At 35.4% G+C, this 16,415-nt stretch overlaps 1 protein-coding gene across 1 annotated transcript in view; it reads left to right on the forward strand.

Moving 5' to 3' along the window:
• Window positions 1-16,415, forward strand: part of LOC135194991 (dedicator of cytokinesis protein 4-like) — a 180,019-nt gene that overhangs the window by 144,714 nt on the left and 18,890 nt on the right. The window contains exons 2-8 of the mRNA XM_064221244.1: window positions 2,455-2,619; window positions 4,762-4,845; window positions 5,545-5,705; window positions 5,911-6,067; window positions 10,986-11,128; window positions 11,482-11,624; window positions 13,678-13,763. Coding sequence (XP_064077314.1) covers window positions 2,476-2,619; window positions 4,762-4,845; window positions 5,545-5,705; window positions 5,911-6,067; window positions 10,986-11,128; window positions 11,482-11,624; window positions 13,678-13,763 — 918 coding nt within the window. The 5' untranslated portion in view covers window positions 2,455-2,475. The remainder of the gene's footprint in view (window positions 1-2,454; window positions 2,620-4,761; window positions 4,846-5,544; window positions 5,706-5,910; window positions 6,068-10,985; window positions 11,129-11,481; window positions 11,625-13,677; window positions 13,764-16,415) is intronic.

Raw genomic sequence — 16,415 nt, forward strand, 5'->3', positions numbered from 1 at the left:
AGAAAAATCTGTCCTTAGAAGGTAATAGTTCCTATTCCTGCCACCCAGCGGCAGGCCGGTAGATCACCTGACCTACCTACCTATAGCGTGTGCCGCGAAATTCGAATTTCTATCGGGGACGACGGAGTCTATAGCTAAGTATATATCTGCCAGGTAAGTATGTATGAAACTTTATTGTACAATAACAATATCATTTTTACTTGCTAGTACAAGAGACCCTTTTATTCCTGGGTCTGGGACACCCTTTGTACTTAGGGCACAGTTTGTTCAAGTACCTGGTTATTACTTACCTCACTACAGCCAGACACCTGACCCTTCATCACAAATAATAAACGACTGAATACTCTAAAGGTAAGAGTGAGCCCTTAAATAACTGAACAGTCAAGAAAACAATCAGTCTAAGTTCATTAAAATAGGTGTGAGGTAATCTTAATTAAAGGGCATCACTCCTGTAAATTCAAATCTAAGTATTTCCCTGATTCTGTTTTATTTGTGGGAAACGTCACAATTATCACTCAATATTTCTACCTAAACAAAAATAAAATACAGTACTGGTGGTTAAAATAAAATATTCATATAAATTTTAAATACAAAATTTTATTTCTAAATTCAAAATTTATAAGTGAAATTCACAATCTCAGGGAAATTGTTATTATTTGAAAACAAAAGTTTAATTAATTCTTGAATTGATTATTAAGCAAAATTAAATCAGTTTATCCAGAAAATTAATTAAATTAAATCATAAAGCAGTAATTAAATTTGAAATGATATTTCATTAAATAAAAATTAATTTGCAAGTGTTAGATTCAAACAATTTCAGAATAGAATATTATTCAAACTAATTAAACAAAATAAAGACAATGCAAAAACAATGCATAATACGAAAACAATTAAAGCATTGACAGTACAAACATTAAGCATATAAAATTTGGTTATGTCAAAAGAACAAAGTAAAAGATAAATGTTTAAAAAAATTTATAAAAACCTCGAAGTGCACTTCAAAACATTTGTAAAAATACCTTATACACAGCTGCAGCTTCCATCAAAAGGCCTGTTACAATTTTACACTTTTTCACTATTTTCGTGGGCACCTTCACGAACCTAACAGAAATAATACTATGTTCAGATTCCACAAACAACACATACTTTACTAAGAAATGAGTGACCAGCTCGTTACGTTAAGTTACTGAAACAGCCTCGCAACCGAGCGAGCGAGAGAGAGAGATTTTGAGAGAGAGAGAGAGCAATATTAAACTCTAACACACGCCGCTCTGCCTCAAAAGCGAATGAATAAGGTTCTCTATCCCTGTAAGTGTATATGGCATATGGGGTGGTTAGCAGAAACGAAAACACTTCGCCATCTCTATAGGGTTATTGAGTAGAAAGAACAAGGCTCCTTGTTCCATTACATGCCCGACCGGGATGATTAAAAATTAGCTTAACTCATCTATCTTCAAGGGGTTTAATAACAGTGCAGCCTGGGAGGTCTTACACACTTGTTGCGCCGATAAAGAAATCAGCTTAGCTAAGACATTCTCAAAGTGTGACAACAACCCTCTTCAAAAGGCTTATGAGCTTTCACTCTCTCTGTTTTACGTACTTAAAAATGAAAAGTATGGATCACTTAAAACATGGTATCTTTAAATTTGGGAATCTGAACACACCAAAACATACATTTCATAACATGATACACATGTTCTGAGGTGAATTAATCGTATTACCACAACTATAATTGCATTCCAAACTTACATTATAAGAATAAGCATCCTTTTTGTTTCTTATCAGAATCATAGAAGCAATCCCGCTCCTTCCTCTAGCAAGGGGAGGAAGGAGACTGACAATAATGCAAACCCTTCCCAGAACTTTGCATTAATGTCTCTGACGCCAATATTCTTCACAGCCCTTTTTCGGATGAGTTACGATCCCTCACTTATTTCGAAAAGACCCAGAAGTCTGACTCTGATCAAGTTGTCAGAGGCAGCAGGGCACTCCTCGCTCTTACGACCAGGAGGAGTAGCCTAGGTGCGCAGAACTCCAGTCATTTCTAGAGGCTCAATCAGATTCCTCCCACCTATCATTGAGTCTTCCTATTGTTAAAGGACGGAAAGGTTTGTATTACGTATCGGAACAAATAACAATTTGTCGAAAATTGTATTTTTCCTAACTATACAAACCTGAGGCCCTTTAACAAATATGCCCACCTCATGCCACCCCTCAATCTGAACCTGGGCCGAAAGGCAAAGTGGAGTGTTTACATCCGGGCAGGCTAGCCTGCCCCACGGTAGTTACTGCCTAACCACCTTGTTCATGATTCAACGGCCATAATTCCAGCTACGCTGAAAGTATATTCCTATTGTTAAAGGACCTCAGGTTTGTATAGTTAGGAAAAATACAATTTTCAACAAATGGTTATTTTGTCACAAGTTTTAACATATTTTTTCCTCTTTTTAACAGGACAACATCCAGCCGTTTACAATGAGGCTTCAAGGCACCATTGATGCTGCAGTAAATGGAGGCATTGCTAAATATCAAGATGCTTTCTTTGGTCCTGATTATCTCCACATGTATCCCGAGAATTCAGAACATGTTAACAGGCTCAAAGTTCTTTTTAATGAGCAGGTAAGGCCTGCTGTTTGTTAATCAGATTACCTTTTAAAGGGAAAGTATGATCTTGTATTAATGTGGTATTTATCTGGAAAAAGAATGTTAGACAAGAAATTTTGCTTTAATTTCATCAGATTAGAAGTTATGTGTACTTATTAACTCATATGTGGAGGCAGGTATTATTGTAAATTTATCAGAAAACAGACTTTACCATAGATGTATGGAGAAATAATATAGGTGCTAGTGTGTTGTGTAACATGTTAAAAAATAAAAGATAGAAATCTGTCCAACATTATTTCATAAGAATTTCACTCTTTTGAAATATTTTTAAATGTGGTTGGCATTTGCTTAAGGGTAAGAAAACCTGAGCCATATTTATTTCATATATTCTCTCTTCTACTGTTTAATCACAACTAATAGTTACATATTTATATTCTTACCTCACATTGAACTCTTGTTAAATTTTGTTTAGAATTTATTACATTGTCGGTGGCTCAAGCATTGCCCATCCTTACAAAAGTTTAAATGGACAGCCAACTCTATTGAGCCTAGGGAAGTATAGTCTATAGCAAGGGGTAGTAATTTATTAATAATAATTGTATTAGGTTATCCAGACATCTGATTCTCTTCTAGGCCTTTTAGCATTAGCCCAAATAATTTTTTTTAATGAGAGATGAAAATTAGAGCAAGAAAAAATTAAAGTTGTTCATATGGGGAACAAACCTTTGGTCTTAACAACAGGATAAATCTTCTGGTACCAGCTGGAAACCAGTTAACATACAATCAAAGATTGTATATGCAAGGAATCTATGGCATCTGGTATCTAATACATAGAAGAAGTGGAGTGTGGTCACTGACAACGCATGAACCCCATGATGCATTTAATCTTTCTTCAACCACCTTGGAGAGCATTATGTTCTTTTGCTCTCCTCCCCTCATACCGGTTTAGTGTTGGATAGCCCGTGATTCCTTATTGCTTTTTTGTGTTTTTGGGTGTGTGTGTGTGTGCTTAGTCTGATTCCATGGATTTCTTCATGGATTCTAAGAAGTCGCTAGTGTCAACATATCTGTCCTGGCCTTCCAGGATTTCCATGCTCACACTTCCTAGCCTCCACCTTGACTAACCCCCATACTACTTGCAGTAGTTGTCATGCTAATTTTTGTAATGTAACCAGTCCATACCTGGAGTCATTCCTGGTCTGTAATGCAGTGGAAGAACTTCATCAAGAAGAGGAAGCATCGTAGGATGTCTACGCCTCCGTCTTGGGAAGGATTCACCCTTCCTCAAGTGGATGGTTCTGCTTCCCCTTCTTTTTCCTTCTGCCCACCTCTACCACCCCGAGAAGAGTCTACTTGAGACTCAGAGGTCTGGAAAAACTAAGCCCTCTTAATAATAATAATCTAGCCACCCCTCTTGTAATCGTGGGTTGGAAGGAAGACTAAATGCTTCACAGGTTTCATGTGGGGTCGGTGACCACTCTCCACCTCCTCTATGCATTAGATGCCAGATGCCACAGATTCTTTGCATATACTACAATCTTTTATTGTTTTTTAACCAGTTTCCAGTTGGCACCAGAAGATTTATCCTATTGTTAAGATCAGGTTTGTTAGCTATGAAAAATATAAATCTTAAAAATTTATCATATTGGTAGTAGGCGAGCAAGACCAAAAGAAGTAGTGTTTCTTTCAGAGGCAGTAGGACAAGATACAACTGAAATTGGAGAAAAGATTATGCAGAGGTTTTTAGGCATAGGGAATGATTTTTTAGACTTGCTTATTCTCATATGTTATTAAAGTTAATAAAGGCCAAAAAAAGATACTTAGCTGCTTAACTAGATTTATCAAAACTTATGAATATTTGGTACCGTTTATTTTTAGATGATAAACAGTATTCAAGAAAAAGTTTGAAATATGCGCAAAGGAAATGAGGTAGTCAGAGTGTTTAAAAAATGTATAGTTCTAATGATAAAGGATATAACATTTAATTTATTATCCTTAATTTGTGTACACATTGGAATTCAACTACATAATAAGTCACATTCTGCTCACAATATTTGTCATTTTCAAATTTACATTGACAAGATTTTATTGAGTTGGGCAACTCTCTTCATATATGACCAGTTCTGCAGTTTTTTTTATTTTCCTATTTTGTTACAGACTTTAATCCTAGAGGGTGCTCTTGAACTTCATGGAAAGATTGCACCACTGGCCAACCAACCCTTGCATAGACGTCTAGTAGAGGTAACTTGTTATTGGTAGTTTTGATATTTACTACATGCAGCATTTCTTTCGATTTATGTTGTTTCCTGTTTTAGATGTTTAGTATTGATTAAAAAGTCTTTCATGATATTAATAATAGAAGATTTATTATTGAGTTGTAGAGGTTAATTAAAGCTTTTGGATCCCATAGCCAAAATCTACTTCTTACCATTCTTATGTGATCTGCAAATAAGTAGTTGAGCATTATAATTTCTAGTGAAACCTCTGGAGTGAAGCTGAAATGAATGACACTCCCACCTAGGTGGATGCTGTTGCCAATTTTGGGCACTTCATGTGGATTAGTTTCTTTCGTGACACTAATCACCTATCTTTATAAAAATTTTCATTTATGCTAAATTATTTTCAATGTAGTATGTACGTATTACTTTAGCTACTTGACTGTGCAAATTGATTTTTACTGTATATTTGAAAGAGTTTCATCAATTCTTTACATTTCATAGTATTAGATCAGCTTTCTATTAATGTTATATTAGTTTTGTTCTCATGTTTACTATTGTCTTTGCTGGTGATACTTTTGTTAGTTTGATGGCAAATGGAGATATAACTGTTACATCATACACCCTTTATTCTTATGTATATGCAGTGTGTATAATTTTGCTGAAACTGTACTTATTACTTTTTAAACTGTAATATTTTTCCATTATCCTTTCTCTATTTTAGGTATTTGAAGACTTACGAAATAAGGTACGAAAGATATGCTCAACTCCTCAGTCCCAGAGATCTGTTTCGTCTCTGCAGTCCACACCTCCTCCACCTCTCACACACAGACGAGCTGACTCTGATCCTGCCACTGAATTCAGGAGAATTGGTTCTATTATCAAGTGAGTCAGTCAGCTTTCTTAATGTATTTTGAAAATTATATTAAAAACCCTCCTCCAAGATGCCCTGTTTTCATGCCCTGCTGGTTAACAGAATGGTACATACAGTATAGGATAAATAACATTTCCATCTCAAAATTATTAGTTATTAAATCTCAAGTATGAGTGATTTTGCTGAATTTATTCTAATTTTGCTCTTATTTTACAGTTCTCCTTTACCACCACTGCCTTCAGACAAGTGTGCTGCTAGTTTAAGTTCTTCATCTACATCAGGACACTCATCACAGCGTTCATCACAGGCATCTTCTCTCTATGCTCACTTTCAGTCTGCATCCCATGATGATGAATTGTATGCCAAACCTCAGGTGATGTTAAGATGTGGAAGTAGTTTGTGTTTTTAGGGTTTTCTTGAAAAAGATAAAAATTAATTGAGATTAGTATGTAAATCATTATCAGTATTGATTAAGAGCTGTAAGTTATGTTTACAATTAGAAACATTCCTACAGACCCATTTATCATAAATTGTCGTATTTTTTCTAACATTTCATGGCCATAGGAAGTTGCTATATGTTAAAAAATGAAGGACCCTATTGTGTATGTCCAGACCATGCTGTAGAGGTCTAGGAAATCTCCATTCCTCTCAATCTTCACATTCACACATTCATCAGCATGTAGTATATATAATGAACATAAGAACAGAAGCCCATCCCTAGTTATTAACTTGAAGGTGAATGAAGGAATCCTAGTCTGTAAAGGGCAGTTCTTTATTTGATAAAACTTGTAAAGGCACTGGTCTGGCAGAGGAACATGATGGAGAGCCTTACTAGGATGGTCAAAACCCTAGCCAGAGCTGCTAACCTTTATATGCAGCAAGAAATTCTTAAGAGTGGATATTATAATAATAATAAGGATTAGTTTTCCAGACCCCTGAGTTTTATACAGACTTCTCGGGCTGGTCCTTAAGAATGGAATTCAGTGACTCTCGGAGGAAATGCAAAGGTCTTCACTCCCAACACATCATCATTTTCCCTAAGGAACAGGAGCCAAAGCATCATGCAATTGTTGTAGGCACATTTGAGGATTTCCATGAAGGAATTGTCGAATGGGACTGCTTGCAAATCCATTGCATTTTCCTCATTTGAGTTTTCAGTGATCAACACTATCCTTAGAGGAATCAGAACAGGCTCATAGGAGTATGGTGATGTCAGGGGCCTCTTTAGTTCATGGGATCCTGGTGGATGAGTGTGTAAAGAAACCTTACTTAAAGATGGTGAGTTGGCATTTGAAGGGGATCAGGGAGGCAAGAACAACTTGGAGAAGTGTGAAGAGAAGCACTGCTTAAGAACACAGTTTAAGAGAAGACAGTCTGGTAGTGGCACTATTCATGTATGGGTGACAAGAAGAGAGCTAGTAGTGGGACAGGAAGATCCAGAAGCTCAGTTTGTGGTTTCTATTTTGGCCTTGATACAGCCAGGAGGTGGTTAGTTAGTGGCTTGACTTTTTCCTAGGTGGAGTGACTCAGAACTACTGTAGTGACCTGGAGAAGGCCAGTACAAGTCATGACTGTCGGGAAGACTAAGAAAACTTGCATGCATGAGACTGCTGATAGTTTGAGTCCTAATAAGGCCTTATGATTTTAAATATTTTCTTAGCCTAATCTTTCATCTATGCAACAATCATACAATCTACCCACCTGTACATGTTCCTTGGTCCCAGCATAATCCAGCTTGAAGACTGAACAGCACCACAACAAGACTCACAACCCACAAAGTCCTATAAGAGAGAGCTCTCTCCTACAAGACCAAACACCAGATCCATGTCTTCTGTTCTGCGCTCACTGTTTTGTTTACATTTCAACCTCATGCCGCTGCCATCTTGTCTTCTATGCCGCCACAACACAACTTAAATACATTAAAACATTTTCTAAAATCAAACATATTCCCCATACATTGAACAACACACACATTTCGCCAGTACAGAAAATAAAAATGAAACAATGACTAAACTTATATATATAATCAGTGGTATGGTGAGAAGGGTCAGCCTTTTTCTCAGTATTTGAAGTTTGGGAGAGGAATGCTATTAGGAGGAGTCATTTCACCTGAAACCTTTGACAGATGTTCCACAGGGACAAAGTTGGTTGGAAGACAAATACCCCGTGGGTTACGTCCTTAGGAAGAGACGGTCTACCCAAATCACAGGTAATGAGCAATGCTGAAATTGAAGATGGAATGGCTCCTGTGGCCATGGGAGCCATTGAGTATGCAGGAGCAGTCATAGGCATGGGTTTGATTAAAAAAGAAAATGTGCAGTGAAATGCATCATGACTATACAGCAGACTTGTATATTCCGAAGTTGAATGTACTTTTAAGCTGCTAGTTGTTATCAGAACCTGTTGTTCACAGTTCCAAAACCAGCCAGATTACAGCTAGAGAAAGAGTTTGTGCATACATATGATTTTTGTATTGAGCTTCTAATAATATTGGTCTCTCAAACCATAGTTCAAGCTGCCACAAAAGAGCACCTTTATACCTGTTAAAAAATAACATAATCTTAAAAATTGCTTAAAATGGGAGACTGGTAACACTGCAAAGTGTTGTCAGATACTCAATTCAATTGTTGCCGCTGCCTGACACAAGAAGTCATGATTATATTTGCTCTCATTCTAGAGTATAACGTGCTCGCATTCTCTTGTTTTAACCCAGTCTTCCATGTTGTGTTTTGAAGCCTTTACTTTATTTCATGGTTTTCATTCAACAAGGAAGCTTGGTCCTTTATACATCTGCAAAATATCTTGTTTCAGGTAACACTTAGTTGCAGTTAACTGGATATTAATTTTCAAGGGTCTTGTTTTACCTACATAAGAAGAAGACTAGGTAAAATAGTTTGTTAACCCTTTAACGCCGAAGGGGTATAATAAAAATCGTCTCCTGTATGCTGAGGGGGTCTCGGAGTGAGCGCCGAAGCGGAAAAAATATTTTTTTCAAAAAATCACAGCGCGCTTAGTTTTCAAGGTTGAGTTCATTTTGGCTCCTTTTTTTGTCATTGCCTGAAGTTTAGTATACAACCATCAGAAATTAAAAAAAATATCATTATGATATATAAATAATGCAATATATGATAGCGCGAAAACAAAATTTCATATATATGTAATTGTATTCAAATCGCGCTTTGAGCAAAACAGTTAAAGCTAACGAGTTAATTTTTAAAAATTGTAGTGTACACTAAATTTTGATCATTTTGGTATATAACATATTGTAAAACGATCAAAGCAACACAGAGAAAATATTATCACAAAATGATGCATGAATTCGTAATGCGAGGACGAAAAAAAATGTTTTTTTCAAAAATTCACCATAAATCTAAATGTTTTTCTAGAGACTTCCAATTTGTTTCAAAATTAAGATAAATGATTGAATATTACTATAATTTAAGAGTTTTAGCTTACAATTGCATTTTTCGACCATTTCGGACGAATTAAAGTTGACCGAATGTCTTATTTTTTTTTATATATTTTTTTTATATGCAAATATTTCAAAAATGAGAAAAGCTACAACCTTCAATGGTTTTTTGTTGTATTCTACATGAAATTGCACACATTTCCATATATAAAACTCTATGAAACGCCTAATATGAAACGGAGCAAATATTACGAGAATGCGACGCACGCATTTCGGAGATTTGCGGCGGAGAATCCGCGCATGGAGGGAAGGAAAGTTTTTTTTTTAAATTCACCATAAATCTATATTGAGCTAGAGACTTCGAATTTGTTTCAAAATGAAGATAAATGACTGAATGTTACTAGACTGTAAGAGTTTTAGCTTATAATTGCGTTTTTCGACCATTTTGGTAGAGTCAAAGTTGACCGAACATGGTTTTTTTCTATTTATCATGATATATACACAAATATTTCAAAAATCAGAAAAGCTACAACCTTCAATTATTTTTTGTTGTATTCTACATGAAATTGCACACATTTTCACATATAAAACTTTATGTAACGACTAATTTAAAATGGTGCAAACATTACGACAATCGCACGAAAAAATTTCTGATTTTTTCGGAAGAGTTACCACGCGGACGTAAGGAAATTTTTTTTTTTTTTTGTTTTTTTTTTTTCATAAATTTACCATAAATCGAAATATTGTGCTAGAGACTTCCGATTTGTTGCAAAATGAAGGTAAATGATTGAATATTACTAGAATATAAGAGTTTTAGCTTACAATTGCATTTTTCGACCATTTTTGTTGAGTCAAAGTTGACCGAAGGTTGAAATTTTGTCACATCGTTATTTATATGAAAATATTTCAAAACTGATAAAAGCTACAACCATGGATTGTTTTTAGTTGTATTTTGCATGAAATTGCGCTCATTTCCATATATAAAACTTTATGTAATGGCTAATTTAAAATGGTGCAAACATTACGACAATCACACGAAAAAATTTCTGATTTTTTTTCGGAAGAGTTACCGCGCGGACGTAAGGAAAAAGTTTTTTTCATAAATTCACCATAAATCAAAATATTGTGCTAGAACTTCCAATTTGTTGCAAAATGAAGGTAAATGATTTAATATTACTAGAATATAAGAGTTTTAGCTTACAATTGCGTTTTTCGACCATTTCGGTAGAGTCAAAGTTGACTGAAGGTTGAAATTTTGGCACTAATCGTTATTTATATGAAAATATTTCAAAACTGCCAAAAGCTACAATCATGAGTATTTTTTTTGTATTCTACATGAAATTGCGCACATTTTCATATATAATACTCCATGTAACGGCCAATTTAAAATGGTGCAAAAATTATGACAAAGTGACAAAATAATTCCTGAGATATGTCACTGATACTTTTTAATGTGATAAGAAAGAAATTCGCGCTTGCGCGCCTGGGTAACGATTGTAAACAAAACATCGCCTTGATCCGTGAGCTCCCAGCATCCCCCAAGGCGCGTGATTCAAAGGTTTTCGTCTGGTAGGCCTAAGTATTTATCCGTGAATTTAAAAAAAAACTTTTTTTATCGATGTACCATACGTCCAATCGGCGCCCAACAGACAATTTATGTCGACGTTTAATACGTCCAATCGGCGTTAAAGGGTTAACAGAATACTCATAGTATGTACATGTATATCCTTTGAGTGTCAATTAAATTTGATGTACTACACTACACTGCAAATTTATGATGTTCTAGTGCTTAAACATTGCAATTTTAAACATAATGGAAATATGGGAAATATTCTAATTTATGGTCCTCGACTAATGATTATTCTTTTGTGAAAACTAATAGGAATGGGATGAAGGTGTAGGAGGAAGTCAACGGGATTCCAGACCTCGTTCAGCATTCATTACAGACAGCAGAGGCTCTTCACCCAAGTCGTTAACTAAATCCCTCAACAGTGATTATGTGATAGTACCATCATCGAAGGCAGTGTATGTACTGTTGCTAGAATGTATCTTGCATATTACATTGTAAAGGGAAAGGTAGTATTATGCTAGTGTGTGTGTGTTATATTATAGAATCCCATAGGTTTATAGATGGAGTAATCATGGTGCAGAAATTTCCTCTCAGTTAAGAAGTACTGTAGTTTATATCTCCATTGATAATCCTGTGCAAGGCACAATTAAAGTAGTACCCCCTACAGGGAGAGACAAGCTACTTTTAAGTGAATTTACAAAGATCTAAACTTTTTACATATTAAATGTAATACATTAAGTAATTGTATTGTTAAATGACATCATCTGTAACATTATCAATCAAGTAAGAAAAAAGTTTTTTCCCCCAGAAGTGACGACAGCCAAAGGTGGAGGCACTCTCGACCTCCAAGTCCTCATGCACCAAGAAACTCAGGAACCCATGACTCCCTCAATACTTCCTGGAGTGATTCACAAGGATCCCAGGAATCTCTACCTCCATTGCCTCCAAGAGGTTAATGCACTATTAATCATTTTAAGCTAATGTTTTGTCTTTCTGAAGCCTCTCATCTGTGTCCTTTCTTAATGTCTCTATTAAATTTTCCTTGTTTATGAAAACTGGTGCAAGAATCACAATTTTTTAACAAAAGCAAAATTATATTTTTTATACAAACCAGGTATTAAAATATGTCTATATTCATGGTCTTCAAATGTTTCCAGACCATCAATGTGTTTGTCTTGCTGACAATTCAGTAATAGGTTGGCCATGGGCCACCTGAAACTTCTAAGTACCCAAAATCATCAACCTTACTTTCTTTTAGTCTTGATTTATCATATTTGCCTAACAATGCAGTGATTTAGACCTGAAGACTCCAGGAGAGCACTTGAAGACTAGGATAATTTAATAATTAGGTTCTGGTAAGTAAGAGTATTGTTACAATTAAAAGCAAGCCATTTTAAGAGTGTAAACTAAGATGCTAATTTGAATAGGTTTTGGCTGATTCAGAAAATCAGTTACTCGTAATGTAAATGTGCGACATAGAAGTTATTAACACCAGAATTTCGCAACTTTGGAATATTGTACGTAAATAGATGAGAGATGAAGTGAGAGAACTAGAAAGATTGACTAGTAAAAAGCAGCAGTGTAGAGGTGTAACTAATGTATTCAAGTTCGCCATAGGTGTAGATGGTTTGTCATCGCTGAATTACTGAAGGTTTTCTGGTGCTAGTGATGGATGCCAGAGAATGGATGCCAAAGATGCTGATGCTTAAGCCCATCAGGGGTTTGTGCCATCAGTCCGCATCACATGGTGCACTGTAGGCATTACTCAAGGGTGGGTCTTTGCAGCGTCCCTTTGGCCCCTACCTGCAGCCCCTTTCATTCCTTTTACTGTGCCTCCATTTGTATTCTCTTCCTTCCATCAGGCATTCCACCCCCTCTAACAATTGTTTCATTGTGCAACTGTGAGGTTTTCCTCCTGCTGCACCTTTTAAACCTTATTATCAGTTTCCCTTTCAGCACTGAATGACCTCTTAGGTCCCAGCACTTGGCCTTTGGCATAAATTTTAGATTCTCTTATTCTGATGTGTAAGGAACCTTCTCAACTTCTCAAAGGCTGAATAAGTCCTTTCAGTTCAATTGAAGAATTAGCTCATTGTCTATGAATCTCAAGAGATATGGGAGGAAATCCCTATGACACTTTTTGACTAATATACAATTCTTTTTAAATCTTATAAAAAAGTCAAATCTATAATTAAAGAACTAATGGAGTCAACATGATCGATGCCCATTTCACTGCACTAATAACAGAATTAGCTTGGTATAGGTTAATGGTTGAAGCTTGGCAAGTTCTAGTGATGGCCTCAACTGCATCTGATGAAAGTCCTCTACCTTTGATACTTTGCTGGATTGTCTGCAGAGGTGGAATCTGCAAAAATCATTTGGGGTCATTCAGCCCAAGAGGAGCGGCCAAGGCCATCATCAAGGTCCTGGAGACTTGTTACATCTAGAACTTGCCTGATGGGTATGCTCAGCTGTTAACAGCACTGTAAATGCACTGAAAGCAAGACTGATGGTTGATGGGTATTTTAAGCTTTAGGTGGTGTAGCCATTGTGCTGCTACTATGATCATCTTCAGTCAGCTAAAGAAAAGTGAAGTGTCTGAGGTTGTTATAACACCTCTAATATGCTTCTGTGAATAAAAGTGTTTTGATAAATATCATTTACCAGTAAATGTGAAGGTGGCTGTTACTGTACATGGTTTTGAAACACCAGAAAACAGGTAAACATTTTAATGAATGGATACTTGTGCTTTGATCTTTAGTGAAGTCAGGTTTCTACACCAGATTTTTATTTGTCAAATGCTTCATTTTATGGTACTTGGATCAGTTGCAAGTTTTACGTCTGGTGGTCTTAGTTGGCCTCACTTATGGCAGGATCTCTATGAATTTTCATTCATTACCCCTTTTATAGAAAATTTATTAATTTTCATTCTTTACCCCTTCTATGGAAAACTTTTCCTAAAATAATATGTGATTTTTTCATTGTTTTCCCCTATCCATTTCAGGCAGTGAGAAGCAAATTAGGTCTGTAAGTCTTGGAGGAGAGGAAGATGTACCTCCTCCAGTACTGCCAAAAAGGATGGGCAAAAAGGTACGTGCATCTAGTTTCACCGTAGGAGACAGAAAAGATTCGTGATTTTTTTATTGTATAAAATGGAAGATATATTTTCATATATTATGTATGTGTTGGGAAGGAAGCGTATCGTACATTTTCTTGTATTTATAGGGCTTAATGGTTTGCAGTTATCACTTCAAATAATCCTGTAACAAGTAAAAATCATGAGTGCTATGTGGAAGGAGCCAATTTGATTGTTTATCCTTATTCAGAATTACCAGGTCATGTCAGGAAAGAACTAGGGCAGTTTGTCATAGAATATATTTTCCTCAAAATTCATGTACTTATATACTTTGTTTTTAAGTGAAGGTTTTGTCTCCTCTTGTTGTATGAGTACGTATTTTGTCTTGTCAGTTTCTTTTTGAAGGAAAGTCAAAGTTCCTGTTTATTGCTATATGTCAGTTTCTTTTTGAAAGAAAGTTAAGGTTCCTGTTTATTGCTAAATGTCAGTAGGACAAAGGTCCTTTAAGGGAACTTTGGAACTGGCAATATATTTTAGAGTGGGTTCTTTTGTGTTGTTACGTACACCGATCGAAACTATCTTCCATTGGATTTTTAATCCTCGTAGAGAGAAGTTTGAACATGTCAAGGTGATGTTTGTATTAGCTGTACTTTGCAGCATGTTTATTCTTAAGGGTTGTTCTTTTAGAAATTATACTACTGGCAAGCTCATTTTGCTTGTTGGTAACTTTGGAGTATGTACTGCTTTTTTAGTTGGTAAGGTATAGTACATTAGTATCAAAGTTTGTGGTAATATCATGGAAGCTTTTCTCAGTATTTGGACAAATGTTGATTTTTGGGCCAATTATGGTGTGGTGTGCTAGACTGGTGCCATGTCATTTCAAGAGATACTGAATGATAGCACAGGTCATTTCGTTTCATGAACATTTAATGGAGGCAGTGAAATTGAAAAGAGTATAATTACCTTTTGTATGTTCATCTTTGTCCTCTAAAAACAAAGATGTTCTCAGGATATAGATAATTTTTTTTGTGTTCCAAATATCAGAAATAATTGCATACTTGGGTGGTATACTTTGATCAAAACTAGTAGGATTTAAATTTTTTTTTTTTAGCTGTAGATGAATTTGCTCTCTCGATGCATTTTCCTAAAAAATATTAGCTTGCAGTGTTGTAGCTTTTACTGCTTCTTAGTTTTTAAAAGGCTGCCCTCTGCCAGTTGTAGGTAGGAATTTTTTAAAAATGCACTTGTTTTGTTACTGTTTTTATCTCTTTGGTGATGTTAGTACATAGGTGGTACAATTTACAATACATTTTTAAAGTTCTCCACTTATTTCTGTCATTTCTGTGTTGGATATGTATGTTTGTTGTGATGTTGCTTTAAATGTTTTTAGAAATTTTTCTTCATTGGTTTTAAGTGTGATTTTGTAGATTTTGAAATACTGTTGTGTTTTTGCTGTGTTAGATTAACTGTAGACCCTTAAATTTTTTTTCATTTTAGAATTTAACATGCTTTATATTTAGAATGGTTGTTTGTTATTCTTTTTGGTATAGCGTTTTGTGTGAAATAGGACTCTCCAGTTGTGACTTGCTAATGAAAAAATTTTACAATTACAATTTTGCTAGGATTTTTTTTTTCATTGAAATCCCTGCACCAAAGGCATCTCTCCAATCATGTTGTGGCACATTTTCATGTGGTTACTGTTAGATAAGTAGATTTGTTACAATTTGCTTCTGTGTGAGTGAATTGTTGCTGATAGTAAACTGATTTTTAAGAAACTTACCAGGGAGTATTAATGGAAATTAGCTGTTAGTTGATAAAGATTTTGGTGTTTGTACAAACTTGCTAGTTATTAGCATCTAATTTTTAGCATTATCTTTTTATCATGGATATCCTGGTATTTGTTATTTTTATTCCATTGTTTGGAGGACAGGTTCTGATTATGAAGTAGACAAAACATAACTGAACAATATTTTTTGTGCAATATTCCCACTTTTGTTCTTTGGGATCTTACGTACAGTAAAATTGTGGCAAATGGTAGAGGGTATGCCTCCAGTAGATGCATTGTATTTTTTAAGTGGCAATGTGTCCTTTAAACAAGAAGTTAATGTGAACCTTGCTTGTCATATGTGGAAAATATGTTCATATGAAGGTGCAAATCATTCCTTCAATGCTTTTCATGTTATTAATCATGGCTGGTAGGCCAGTACCACCTTGTAACAGTCATTTTGCTAGAAATACTGTTCTTGCTAATGATGGATGGGCATTCAAGAAAAAGCAAGTCATTTCTCAAAGTTGTGAGTTGTATACACTACTAAATCTATGCCTAAATAAGACCAATCTTTTGCTGACTTAGGCAACTACTTAAGAAATTTAGAACTTTAGCTAATTAACCTTAACATTATTGATCAACTTTATAAAACTGGATCTTGAAGGGGTCCTTCACATGCAACTACTTTGAGGATTTCACTCAAGTATTCTTGAAACTTAAGTAGGTCTTTCAATGACAGTTGAAGATCTTCGCCCTTAGTGTTGTATTGCCAGTCAAAGTTTGCATTATCAGTTTTGTCATCATGATTCATTGGTACTGCTTTTAATTCCTTTTATGCTTCCTTGCTATTTCAAAAGGCCACACCTTGTCTGAGCCATATTTTGGGCTATAGTAAACA

The sequence above is a fragment of the Macrobrachium nipponense genome, chromosome 15 (assembly GCF_015104395.2).
Source record: "Macrobrachium nipponense isolate FS-2020 chromosome 15, ASM1510439v2, whole genome shotgun sequence".
Classification (NCBI taxonomy): domain Eukaryota; kingdom Metazoa; phylum Arthropoda; class Malacostraca; order Decapoda; family Palaemonidae; genus Macrobrachium; species Macrobrachium nipponense.